At 33.5% G+C, this 13275-nt stretch overlaps 1 protein-coding gene across 4 annotated transcripts; it reads left to right on the forward strand.

The window, feature by feature from the left end:
• Nucleotides 1-380: 380 nt before the first annotated feature.
• Nucleotides 381-10288, forward strand: LOC132313112 (auxin response factor 8-like). Of its 4 annotated transcripts, none has more exons than XM_059811774.1 (11): nt 381-1738; nt 1839-2085; nt 2465-2499; nt 4748-4878; nt 4979-5071; nt 6439-6506; nt 7835-8004; nt 9174-9283; nt 9534-9607; nt 9711-9793; nt 10039-10288. In XM_059811774.1, the coding sequence occupies exons 1-10, from the start codon at nt 857-859 to the stop codon at nt 9791-9793; spliced, it is 1893 nt and encodes a 630-aa protein (XP_059667757.1). In that variant the 5' UTR covers nt 381-856; the 3' UTR covers nt 10039-10288. The 4 variants fall into 4 exon arrangements, with proteins under 4 accessions (XP_059667757.1, XP_059667756.1, XP_059667759.1 ...); XM_059811773.1 differs by having other exon boundaries at nt 9711-9789; XM_059811776.1 differs by lacking the exon at nt 9534-9607.
• The last annotated feature ends 2987 nt before the right edge of the window (nt 10289-13275 follow it).

Raw genomic sequence — 13275 nt, forward strand, 5'->3', positions numbered from 1 at the left:
ATATTCTATATAAATGCTGTGATTCGGGAGTTTTTTGGTTTCCATGTTTACGACAAATTAGATCTGTGACCTAGGGTTTCCGGTTACGTTTTCTTTATTTTGTGCATCGATATTGTAACCCCTGTTTCATATTCATTTTCTATTCGGATAATTTTGTGCATATATATATATTTTTTTATCTAGTTTGTCCGATCATTTGTGAAATTTACGTAGGTTTTCCATGTTGACGATAACTATTTCTCATAGTAGATTTGTAACCTAGGGTTTACCGTTCCGTTTCATATGTTATTAGCGGAAAATCCAGAAACAAGCCTCACACAATCGGTTGATTCACACACTATTCCGACGTGTCTCACATTCCCGGTGAGCGGACTGTTGCAGAGAAAAGGAGTTTACACGCACAGGTGTGTGTGTTTTGGGCAAGCGGTGATGATATACAAAGGGCGGAGATATTTTAAGACCGAACAAAGCACACTAACCCATGCGAGTCCGATCATTTGTGCATATTTTTTTTTACCTAGTTTGTCCATCATTTGTGCATATTTTGTTACCTAGTTTATTGGTGCATATTCATATTGATGTTCACTTTTTTTTTTCTTTATTTTCTTTATATGTGGCATTTAAGGCATCTGAATTTGATATTTTTTCAGATTGTTTGCCTGCATAATGAATCCCATTTCTTATATTAGCCTCGTCTCATGGCCGCAGAACAAAACCCCTGGGATCATTTGTGCATACTTTTTACCTAGTTTGTATATTCATATTGGTGTTCACTTTTTTTTTTTTTTTTTTCCCTTTATATGTGGCATCTTAAGGCATCTGAATTTGATATTTTTTCAGATTGTTTGCCTGCATAATGAATCCCTTCATATTGAATTCCCGGGATCAGCTATGGTTTGCATCTTCTGGATGTATGGCGCAGCTGCCCTGGCCGGGGGAAATGGTATATTACTTCCCTAAGGGGCACTCTCAGCATATGGGGGCTGAGAATGCTGATTATCTAGGAGAAATGGTTGGTTGCCTAGTTTCTGCAATTACTTTACAGGCAACTCCAGACACTCTTGAGCCGTTTGCAGAAATTACACTGGTTCCATGCATTGTGGATCCTTCAAATTGTCAGGGAAATTCAAACATTTGTGGGCTTGAGTCTGTTGTAAACCCATTGTCCTTCAAATTTTTATCAGTTTCTGATGTAAATTCTTGCTTTGCTGTTTTAAAACACTGCGTCAACACAATTTTTCCTCCACTGGATTCTTGTGAAGAGCAGATAATACATGCACATGATATACATGGTAAAACCTGGGACTTCAGGCATATATTCAAGGCATCACAAAGCCAGGATCTTCTACGGGGAGAATGGAGAACATTCGTAAAGGAAAAAAAACCCAAGCATGGAGATTCTATAGTTTTTATGAGGGCTGAAGCTGATAGTATCTTATTAGGTATTGTAAAAAAGATAAGCAGCATGGCTACATCCAGCATGGCTACATCCAGCATGGCTACATCAATTAGCCAAGAAGTTTTAGAGAGTGGGGTTCCCATAGAGGTTACATATTACCCACGAGCTGGTCCCCAATTTTGCGTGGGTGTGTCAGATGTTCTCAGGGCATTGGAATTTCCTTGGGCGGCAGGAATGCGGTTCAAGAAAGCTTTTGAAATGGAGAACAATGCAGCAGGAATAGAGTGGTTTCATGGTATAGTGACCTCAGTTACTGATGATAATTGGAATTGTCTGGAGGTATATCAATTTAAGCTTAATTGTTTTTGCTTTATTGTACACATTAGGTTGTCGTATTGTACTTATATAGTAATTTATTTTCTATTGACTGGACGTTCAGGTACAATGGTATCACTCGGATCGGAATGAACACTTTGTAAGCCCTTGGACTGTGGAATTCATTCCCACCAGTCTTCCCCATCAACCACCATCCCTGTGGCCTCGTGGACCACGAGGCCCCGATAGTCAAAATTCTGCTCCAGTGGCGGGCGTTGGATTCTTGCCCAAGCATCAGATTTTGCGGGGTGAGACATCGAGGTTTCGAGAAGAACATAAAAGGCAGGCAGACTGTCAACGCGAATCCGATGGTTTGTGCATTCTTGTAATTTTATATTCCTTTGGTTTGGAATCATTAGTGAGAACTATACCTCATATTATTTTTCATAATTTTTTATAGCAAAGTGTTTATCATAGTGGCTGTCCAATTCTAGTAATTTTGTTTTCTCTTACTTGTCTTAAATTAACGAATAAACTAAAAATGAACCCACGTGCTGCATAATGACTAATCTTGTCAGCAAAGATATGCTAATTATTAGGAAGTATGTCCTTGTGAATCAATTTTTCTTTGGTTTTTGGTGACTCGGTCTACATTTTCTATTATTCATGTTTATGGTAATCGTTTGTAATCTCTCAATGCTGACTGAGTTCATATTTTTCATTGACTTCAATATTTGGTTCTCGGTCCAGAAAGTGCCTTGCTGATCATTGATGATACACAGCAGGTAAGTAAATCAATAATCAGTAACACTCTATATTTGCTTAAATATTGTGATATTGACTTGTTTATCTCATGCTATTTTTGTTATATGGCTATCCACTTCTGTCACTGGTCCTTTGTTTCTTTCCCATGTTTTTAAAGCTTTTGACTGTTAATTGCGTTTGCCTGCAATTGTTCTTCCTGACAAGTGCCACCAAATGCTTAAGCAAGATAATTTGATACACTTTTCTGTTTATTTTTTATACATTTATTTAAAGGGCCATTTAGTGTACACATGTTTGTTGATTCCAAGACTCGAGCTAGGGATGAATCAAGTTCACAGTGCCGTCATTAAGTATTGAACCGAAGCAAAAGCTCAGTAACGGTTGGACAATATGAACTACAGATCTGGATTCATTGGTGACACACGTGGTGTCTACATACACTAGAATGAATGTCTTACCAAAAAACAAAAAGGTTTTTAAGTGATTCAGGATATGTCTCACTAACTTTATTTATTTTTTTATTATTTGGTTCACTAAAAAAATCAAAATTCTGTTGGTTTGTAAAAAAAGGTTGTTTTCTGCATTCTGTGTGTGCTGATATGAATCATTGCATAAATAGCTGTACCACACTGGTCAAAATAAAAACGTCAGGTATCCTTATTTGTGCTGATTATTGGGTTTGCCAGTCTCTTGAATTTTTTTTTCAAAGATTCAAAATTTAGAAATAGCTTACCTTTCTTACACATGTTGTTGCCAAAGAATTGATATATTGGGCTAGAGGTAACTCGAAGTCACTATTGACTTAACGATGGTTCAAACCCCACTATTCTCCGTGATTTGGAAAAAAATGTGTATGTTCTTGACAACCAAATAAGCATGTTATTAATACATTATAGTAATTTCTTACCTTTCTTACACGTTTTGTCTTGTTCTTATTTTTCCACTGAAGCTTTATGTGGATGTGCCTTCGTCCCATTACATTGCTTTTATGTTCATAATTTTATTTTCAAAAAGAAAACAAGTTGTGGAGTAACTCATTTAAATATTATAAACTTGTATGCTTATTTGCGGTACTAGATACTCCCTTTCTTCATCCTCAAAAAGGCTTATATCATTTCAGTTTTAATTATATGAAGACAGTTAAACCTAGAGTACCAACTAACTTGTCTACTCAGGAGATGTGTTTTATAAGTAAAAATTGTATAAAAAGCGCTCAAAGGCCAAAAAGAGCCTCTAATCCTTCAAAGAGGCCACAAAATCGACAATCTCCTCTAAAGATCTATAATCTCTCCCTGAAACCCAACAAAACATAGTGTAAAGAATAGAGAATTTGAAATTGATAGTAGCTGTCAAATTACTGATAAAATGTGGCGGCCATTGAGAAACCCATCACTCAAAAGCCCCATATATAAGGTAAAAGTGGGGAAGTCTTTTACTGGCATTTGATTACTCTCAAATTTTAGCCGCAGGTAAAAGCAAAATAGTGAAGCTAATTTGATTTAGAAATGCACGCTATACATAATTGGGATAACACATTATTGAATTGCACGAAGTTGACTTGTTTCGTTAACATATTTAGTGTTTTAATACGTGTTACCATTTGTTGAGGGTTTCCGAAGTGATGGAAATGATACTTACTCAGAAAAAGATCTACAAACTCAGCGATATTTGTAGCAGTTGATTACTTAAACAAGAACTTGTTTTATTAATTTATATATTTTTTTCTGGAAAGATATATAATTTGTAAGGCTAGCTGGTTTAATTTATATTTTATTTTATTTATGTTTTTGTCATTAGTCTGAACAGGTAACTAAGAATAGTATATTAGATTTGGTTGAATTTGGGAGGAGAAAATAAAGTGGAAAATATAATAAAGGAACAAACACAGAATACAATAATTTTTGCATGGTTCACCCAAATAAAGTTGGACAATGGCAGATTGAAAAACCTCAACTAAACAAGGGGATTACAGGATATGGATTTTTTGGGAAGTCAATCAAAAGGTTCCAAAAGCAAAATACTTGGCTGTAGATATACTCCACACTGCTCACCATGAAGGAATGGGAAGTGGGGGTGGATTGAGGAGAGACCCTTTCTTACCTTGGGTACACTGAAATTCCATCCACTAAAACTTTTTATAGAGCTCTCAACCAAGCCTTTATAAGGCAAGAAATATGAAATTTCCCTCGAGAGAATTCCAAAGAAGAATCCTACCGACATTAATAAATTGAGTTGCTAACTTGCTATGAATATTTTCCTGCTCTGCAGGACATGATTTGTGCCCTTGCTGAACTTGAGAGTGGCAGGCAGCCCCTTTTTACACAGTATAATAATAAAACCAAAGAAGTAACTATGGGGATCATGCAAATTTTGGCAAAAACTGCAGAGTGGTTGGTCAGGTACTAATTAATGCTCTGATTGTGATCTGAGGGTGTAACTCCCAGCTAAGAGTAGCAATTCTTTTTGGTGGAATAAAGTTAAAACCAAACTTGCTCGCAGGGAGGTGGGTTGCCAGGCATATGGAGTGGAACGGAATTCAAATCTTTTGTACGGGCCTTTCATAAACAACGAGATGACTAATTTTGGCCAAAAGTAAGTTACACATTTTTTTCAAGTTTTCCTTTACCAGCAATATTCTACATTTATACAATTTCTATTTTGAGTTTTGTTGGTGTTTAAGTTCTAATCTGCAGAGAAGAACTGAAGAGTTCATAGTGAAAAATGTGTAGTGAAGAATTTGGTTTATTTGTGCCCTTGAAAAACTAGAAAAATCTGATTTCTCGACACACCTGCATCTGACTTCCACAATTTAGTCCATGTAACAGTTCATAAGTAACTAGCCGACTTTCTAGGGGGAAATAACACAACAAAAGTGCACAAGAAGTTGTCCTGTATGTATGTCTGTCCAATGAAGAATTTGGTGTATTTGTTGAAAAATTTATGAACTTGCATAGTGAGATATGCTTGGATGTCCTTTTTTCTTTTATTTCTATTTTTATATTTGGTATGTTTCTAAGTAAATAAATATAATTTGGTCTATTGAAAATGCCAATTTTTTTTGAAATTTTCATGATCTGAATATATATATATATATATATTAATTTGAGTTCAAAAGTTCAAATTGTTTTTATTTTTCCTCAATGGAAAAGGCAAATTTTACCACCAAGCATTAGCTTGAGTAGTATCTCCTCCACCTCCAAAAAAGGTTTAGGGATCAAGTCCCAAATAGAACAAAGTGCTGTGTTGCTCACACACTCTTATCTATAAAAAAAAGATGCAAACTTCGTATATCTTTTCTTTTTCCACCAATACACCATATACTGGGTATGTATATTGTTTTACTGTTAGTTTGGTTGTGTTCATACTTCTTCTACTTCTTAATTTTAACAAAAGAGAAGATGAGCAAAGAAGTTCATGTATTTATTTTTTATGTGGCATTAGGGTAAGATGGCATAGTTGGAGTAACAATTTTGGAAATGATAATGATGGATATTTTTTTTTCCTTGGCAAGAAAGTCACACTCATTTGCCCCTATGGCCACTTGAACCTTCACCTTCCTCTTTGAGCTAGGTTACAACACCCTTGGTGATAATCATGAAATTTAGTTTATACATATATTTTAATATTATGAACATATAATCTTCATGTCTATTTTACCATTCACTGAACGGAGTCTTATATAAACTAATTGTAATAATCATATCCGCAGGTGCTTTTATCCTTGATATAAGTTAAAATATAGCATGTTCCATATTTTTGAACTGAAGGTACATGATTATAATCCATTGCTAGAAATATATATCATGTTAAAGAATGATACATTGGGAAGGATCTATACAACTATGCATGTATGTAATCACTAAGTTTGATCTACGGCTTGCAAGAAGAAAATAGTGCATCTAAAAATAATGGAAACGTCATTGCTGATACTGACTGGCTTATGTATCATTTTTTTTCAGAAAAGTTTTGGAAGTTGATCCTTTCCCGAAGAATCCTGCTCCCGCGACTCAAGCTTCAAAAATGCCAGGTGTCCCTTCTTAATGCAATTTAACGTTACTTATATCATGTACATACATATTATTTTATATGCATTATATTCTGTTCCGAGAAACTTTTGAGTGTTTAACTGATTAGTTGATCTAAATTGTCTAGTTCCAGTGTTAAAATGTTGGTCGACCAACATCGTGATGAGGTCAAGCTTAGTAAAATGTCAAATTTCCCAGCTAATCGCGTTATTCAGCTTGTACAATCGCCACATGTGAATATTCTTCCATAACTCAATAGAAACTAAGATCATAAGAAGTATTAGTGATGGAGCCAGGATTTTACTTCAGGGGGGCATAAAGTAATTTTTTTATTCAACTACCATGACAACTAATAGTGAGTGTAATTTGAAAATAACAAGTCCAGTAACGGTGCATTAATCAAGATTCAAATAGTATGTCATTATTTGCAAAATATTACAGTAAAGAAAAATTTAAAAATTTAAAATTACAGTAATAAATTTAAATAAGAAGAGAAAAAAAGGAGGTTACAACACATACACCATACATGGGGTGCAAAAGGAAGAATTTTATGAAGAGGGAAAAAAAACAATAAGAAAAAGGAGAGAACTATGGAGATAGAAAAAAAATTTAGGGTTTGAAGACGGGCAATCTGATTTTGTTAAGGAATTTGAAGAGGAAAAGAGAAAAGAAAGAAAAAATTAGAGATATTTATAGAAATTGAAAATTTCACTGGCTGTCCCTGAGAAGTATAATATCTAAACTGAGGCTTAGTCATAACAATTATTATAGCCTAACTGGAGCTAGTTTTAATTGCTTATCTCATCACCATTAGCAATTCCTAACTTACACATGAATATGTTGTTATCACGGTGATCTATTTAAAATTGATATGCTAAGTTTGTGCAATAATCACCAAACAGAAAGAATAAGATCTATTGGATACTTCATTAACTTCTTTTGTCATATTTGCATATTTTTGCTTTTACATTTTTTAAAGTTGGTGTTACATTATATTTACCCCTTTAATGTCAACAAACAGCATTTTAAATTGGTCTCTCTGACATCTGACTGTTATTTGAACAGAGATTTTTTAGAAAGATATTGTGGAGATAAAAATAAGATCTATGCAACCAAGATAACATATGTTATATCTGATGCAAATACTTCAATTTCTTGTTCTATATTTTCTTTAGCTGTTCTCTTATTTATTTAACTCACACACAGATCTTGTTACTAATTTTGTGATTCTTGGTAAATTCTTTCTACCATGATTTAGAATGCAATCATGCTTTCTTTCATCTTCATATGTCTAGAATGTCTACTTACTTTTCTTTACATGAGGGAGCAGGTTCCGGTAATACAACATGGGACTCTAGAGCTTCTCCAGAAGACATGGAGGGGATGTGGAATAATCCCACTGTTAGTAAAGAGTGGCACACATCTGGAGAGAAGAAGGGAAAAGTGCGATTTTCTCTCGATGGTCAGATGAAGCCCTATCTCTCACGGGCAGAAATGAAGGTAAGATAATAAAAATATGAACATATGTAACAGATTAGGGTAAATTGCAAAAACAACCCTTAGTAGTATTACTGTATGATTTTTCAGCTACCCACCTGAACTAAATTTCATGTCAAATAACCCCCAGTATATCTAAAAGTTACAAACTGCTTTATTGTGCTGTTATCCATTTTATTATATATGTTCTTTTTCACTGTTACCATTTTTTTCAGCTTCAGAAGTTATGTATAATGCAGTTTATGCCATTAGGGATGCATAAATTTTCATGACCCCCTGACAAACATCACTTATACTTTGAACGTTTACTATAACCTGCTGAAATAATTGTAAATTCAGCTTGTATAAAAAAATTGTTATACATCAGCTTTTGTGTTGCGACTGATTGCAGGTGTCCAAGGGAATAGTTCTGCCCCCAAAGGGATTGGGGACATTAATGAATGTCATTCTTATCAATGACATCATGGAAACAATAGAAAATTGTTTTCATTTTCTGTTAATTGTCTTTTGCAAGTGAACGGAATCCAAATTTTAATTGTCTTTTGTTGTATGGAATGTGAAATTCTGTTTTCTTCCGATATATCCTAAATTTCGCCACAAAAGGTTATTTTTATGCGTATAAACAACTATTAATAATTTTATAGTATTTTTTAGTCTGGTAATTTGGGACTACTTTTTGTGATCAATGAGGATACACTCTTTTTTCTTGACAAACAAATAATTTATTATGCTCTGATTAATGAATTTTGCCTTTTGCAGTTTTTAACATTTTTGTAGCTGTATCTTTATGTGCTCTCAATTTTCAGCTTTATTGATATGAAGGCCTATCGATAACCTAACTCCTTTGGCAGTTATATAAAGTAGTTGGTTGTCTAGTTTTCCTCAGTTTTGGCAGTGATTCTATTCTTGATTTATAGTCCTCCTATATTGCTATATTTTTGCATAATATAGAGTAACCAGTAAAGTATCATGTTACAAATTATAGCAAGGTCACCAAAACCTTCCTGAGTAGTACAAGTTAATTGTTAGCTTCAGTTTCTGAGTTTTATTTTCCTTTTGTTAATTGTTAGCTTCAGTTTCTGAGTTTTATTTTTCCTTGTTATATTTGTGTGTGCAATTTTTACCTTTTGTTTTTGTTATCTCATCCTTCTTGAAACTCACTTTGTCTGCAGACGGTTTTATGTGCTCTTGCTGAGATTGTTAGCATGCGTTTTGTTAATGTTTCTGGAGCATGTACTGGCTTAACGGGAATTGACTACCCCACAGCTTGCTGGCTTTACAAGTATGTAAATACTGTGATCAAAACTGAACGTTTAGTTTTGGTAGCAATTTTGTTAATTTAGGCCCCTGTATGGTTGTTGGACCGGCTCACCAAAATGAATTGACTGCATCCAATTCCCCCTAGCATTTTAGTGGTCATGTCATTCAAGATGTCGATCACCGAACATATTAGATCAATTTTGAAACCGTACCTTCTCATATTTTATTCCCATGCTGAATCGTGGTTGAATCTTTTGCACCTTGATCTCTAGGGACTTGGGCTACAAGGCTTACTCAGTAGAGAGAGTTGAGGATCTAACCAAGCTGTTTGTTTCGATGTCCTTTGGTGCGGCCTATTTGGCTTTGTTATCACAATATGACCATTTATTACTAGCATTTTTGGTCTATGTCCCTGACCGCGATTCACTGACTATCTTGTTCATAACCAGGGAAAGAAGTGTACAGTTTGTTGTTCAGGCAGGAGACCGGTCCTCAATGGCTTAAATTTCAGGAAGCGTTAGCTATGAAGTAGGTTGTCCTCTCTTTTACACAAAATGGGTTTCTTATTCATGGCATTTTCAACACAAAAAAGATTTTTTTCAAAAAGCCTTTTCAAATTAGATACACTGATTGTTATTTCAATACAAGAATCAACTTCTGTTTCTTCTTATGGAGCTATCATAGAGTTATATATATATATATATATATATATATATATATATATATATATATATGTATCAAATGCATATATTTGATTGATGAAATGATCATTTACAGGGAGCAAGGGGGTTGCACAATTTTGTGAGCTGGCTAAGTGGAACCTCATGATATGGTTTTTTCCCTGGGATACATTCTTTGGAGTAGCATTGGATATGACTGAAATCTTGAATACGAAAAAACATATTAAATATAGTGGATGTTGTTGTTGTATTTGTAATGATGATTTTTTCTGAAGACATTTTCCACACTGCATTACTCTTTGTGAGTGGCTCGTATGAAATTGAGTAAAAATTTACTTCTCTGTTTTTTTTTTGCTCTCCTTATCTAAGTGTCGACTTTTTAATTCAGAAGGTAGAAAAAATCCATTTTATTACAATGATGGTATAACTATGTTGAGTACATGAAATAAATAAGAAATTATTTCGTCTGCATATCTGCCATTTTAGTGAAAGAAAGGAAAAGATATAAAAATCCTTCACTATGTGATAAAGTATTGTAATGGAGGAGCTCTATTTTATAACTTCTTGAGGAAGGGCAAACCAATATCCTTATCCCATATACGTTTTCATGGATCTTCTATTCTCAATATGCTCTCCACATACTTGTCATAGTTGAATATAATTATTATACATTTTTATAATTTTTTTTTTTTTAATTTCTAGATCATATTTATATATATAGTAGAATTGAATGAAGTGTAATGTATGTTTTACGTTTGGGTCCGTATTTATTACTTGATCCTATGAGTTTGATATCATAATTGGACAATGAAGGTCCTCAATATGCTTTCACTTTGATAGAATGGTTACAAATCAACCAAATCGAGTTATGTTTAAAATTGATCAGTTTTAATTCATTTGTTTGTTTTATGATTTATAAGCTCTGATTAGGACATGAAATGAAGTTAATTTGACTTCAAATCCGAATTGATTTGAAGTTAATTCCTAATGAATTTTAAATTTATTTTTGAATTCAAAAAAAAAAAAATTAAAAAAAAAGTGAAGTTAGTTTCACTTTGAGATCGAATTTGATTTTAAATTCATTTTTAACTAATTTTGAATTTTATTTTTTAATCCCAATTAAAAACATATTGTAATATGGACCTTTCTCAAAACAACAATCACAGATTTGGATACGATTAATTCTAAAATAAATCAGGTTTTACCCAAGCGTTTGAACCAAATCAAGAAGACTTTGTTACTAATTCTTATGGGCGGCGATTCTAGTAAAGCTACATTAGATCATTTCTATTTCAATTTTCAAGCCTGAACACTACTATAATGCACGTGTCTTTTAAGGGCAAAACGTGATGTTAAATTAAGTAAAAGGCACTAGATATGAGGGGTAAATTAGGACTTGTAGCAGAAACTTGAAAGTGACTTTATGGTTTGACTATTATACGTCTCGGTGGGACAAAGAAAGAGACATTTGAGTCGTCATTATATATATATATATATATATATATATATTTTTGGGAATTTGATATGTATACGAGGTTTCACAATTCACACTTGTTTTCAGTCACAATAACGGCGGAGTTACTCAAATCTTGTTACCATTTTGAGAGTTTTCTCTTCAGGTACAGATTCTGATTCAAATTCATCTGATTTTTTATTATCTAAAATGATGTATTGAAGATGATAATGATATAGATTACTGCACTTTTAGATATTTCTTTGGCATAAATGGGTTCGTGTTGTATTGTTTCCATACCTTTCAATTATAATGATTTATCGAGAAATATGATATAGATATGGTTCTATTCACACCCACATACACGTTTCATTTTTCATTGAAAGGTCTTATGTTTAAAAAAGTTGAAATTTTTGTTTGATGAATTCAATTGTGGAACTGGAATTATGTTGAAGCTCATAGATGTGTTTCCTGGAATTTGTAGATTAATTGTTTTTGACATAAATGTAGAAAGCAAAATGAATATTCAGGTGTGGGTTTTAGTCTTTTTGAGTATGAAAAGAAGCTTGCTTCCAATTACAATCAATACTCAAATTATTATATATATATATTTTTATTTTCGTGTCATTCACAGAGTTGAAAGCATAGCCAAAGATGTAGTAGAATCATGACAAGACGGTGGTAGCCAGTGTAGTCGATCCCAAGTATGTCCAATCACGACTCTATGTCCTACCTTAAATTTTGCAAATGTTTAGTGGGTTGGTGTTTGGTCTTTAGTTTATACTAACATTTGCATGAAGCAATTTTCTTTTGAATTTTATGGCAGAACATATGAAAAGTAGAAAATAAAAAAATAAGTAAGGGCCTCAAGGGGCACCACAATTTTGTGGGGGAAAAAAAATTTCCAGCTCCTTTATTAGCAGGAGTAAGGGGCAAAATATTTGCTAGATCTGTGGGTTGTTAAGGCTTTACTGTTATTAAAACTTGTTGAGAGTGGAGCCCATTTTGGGATCTTATTTTAGGCTATACTAAGAGCATTCAGCCTGTGATGAATGATGATTATAGTTATTTTTTGATAAAAAAATACATTCCAGCTGTTATTGTGAGATCATTGTAGTAAATTAATTTACTTCAAGGCTTTAGAAAGATTTCTTAAACTTCAATTATTACTAGTGCTTCTTATTGTTCGGATGACATGCGTTCAAACATTTACTTTTTTTCATCATTACCATCGTCCTTACCTTTTTTATTTATGTTTGTTCTTATTTAGCCAGTAAGGCCTTCTGAAGTAGTTGCCAAGTTCTAGATCCATTTCAGGGATGACAACATCTTCCATAAGAATGTGTTTTCACGAGCTAATCAATAACAAAGTTGTGACTTTTGACGCTTTGGAGGTTTTTGAAGATGGAATCTTCTCTATAAATGGTTTACACTGAAACATTTGAATTTTGACCATGAAAGTTCTTGTTAGTTATGATGAGATCCATGCCGAATTCTGCTCAAATGAATCTAGGAAGTGCTACTGGTCTGTATAACTCTGTGATATAGTCTAATCATTACCAAGTTGACAGATCATAGTTAGACTATCTTCCTTACTGTTTGCAAAATGGTTTTGAATTCCTCAAGATTGTCCTGACGAACAAAATCTTGCTATCTTGCATCTTTGGGAGCATTAACTTATCGATGACATGTTTATGTAGTCATAGAGAATTTTTTTTTTTTGGTAAGTAAAATTTATAAAAAGCACTCAAAAGGGGAGCGAATCCCAAAGAGAAACCAATGCTAATCTGATTGGCCGTTACTATTAAACTTTAATGAAAAAAATATCTGATGTTTGATTGCACTGGCTTCAGTTCCTCTCTTTTTTTCTTTTTTTTTTCC

This window comes from Cornus florida, unplaced genomic scaffold, assembly GCF_030987335.1.
Source record: "Cornus florida cultivar Cherokee Brave unplaced genomic scaffold, ASM3098733v1 CherokeeBrave_3.0.0_Hap2_Chr06, whole genome shotgun sequence".
In the NCBI taxonomy this organism is placed as follows: domain Eukaryota; kingdom Viridiplantae; phylum Streptophyta; class Magnoliopsida; order Cornales; family Cornaceae; genus Cornus; species Cornus florida.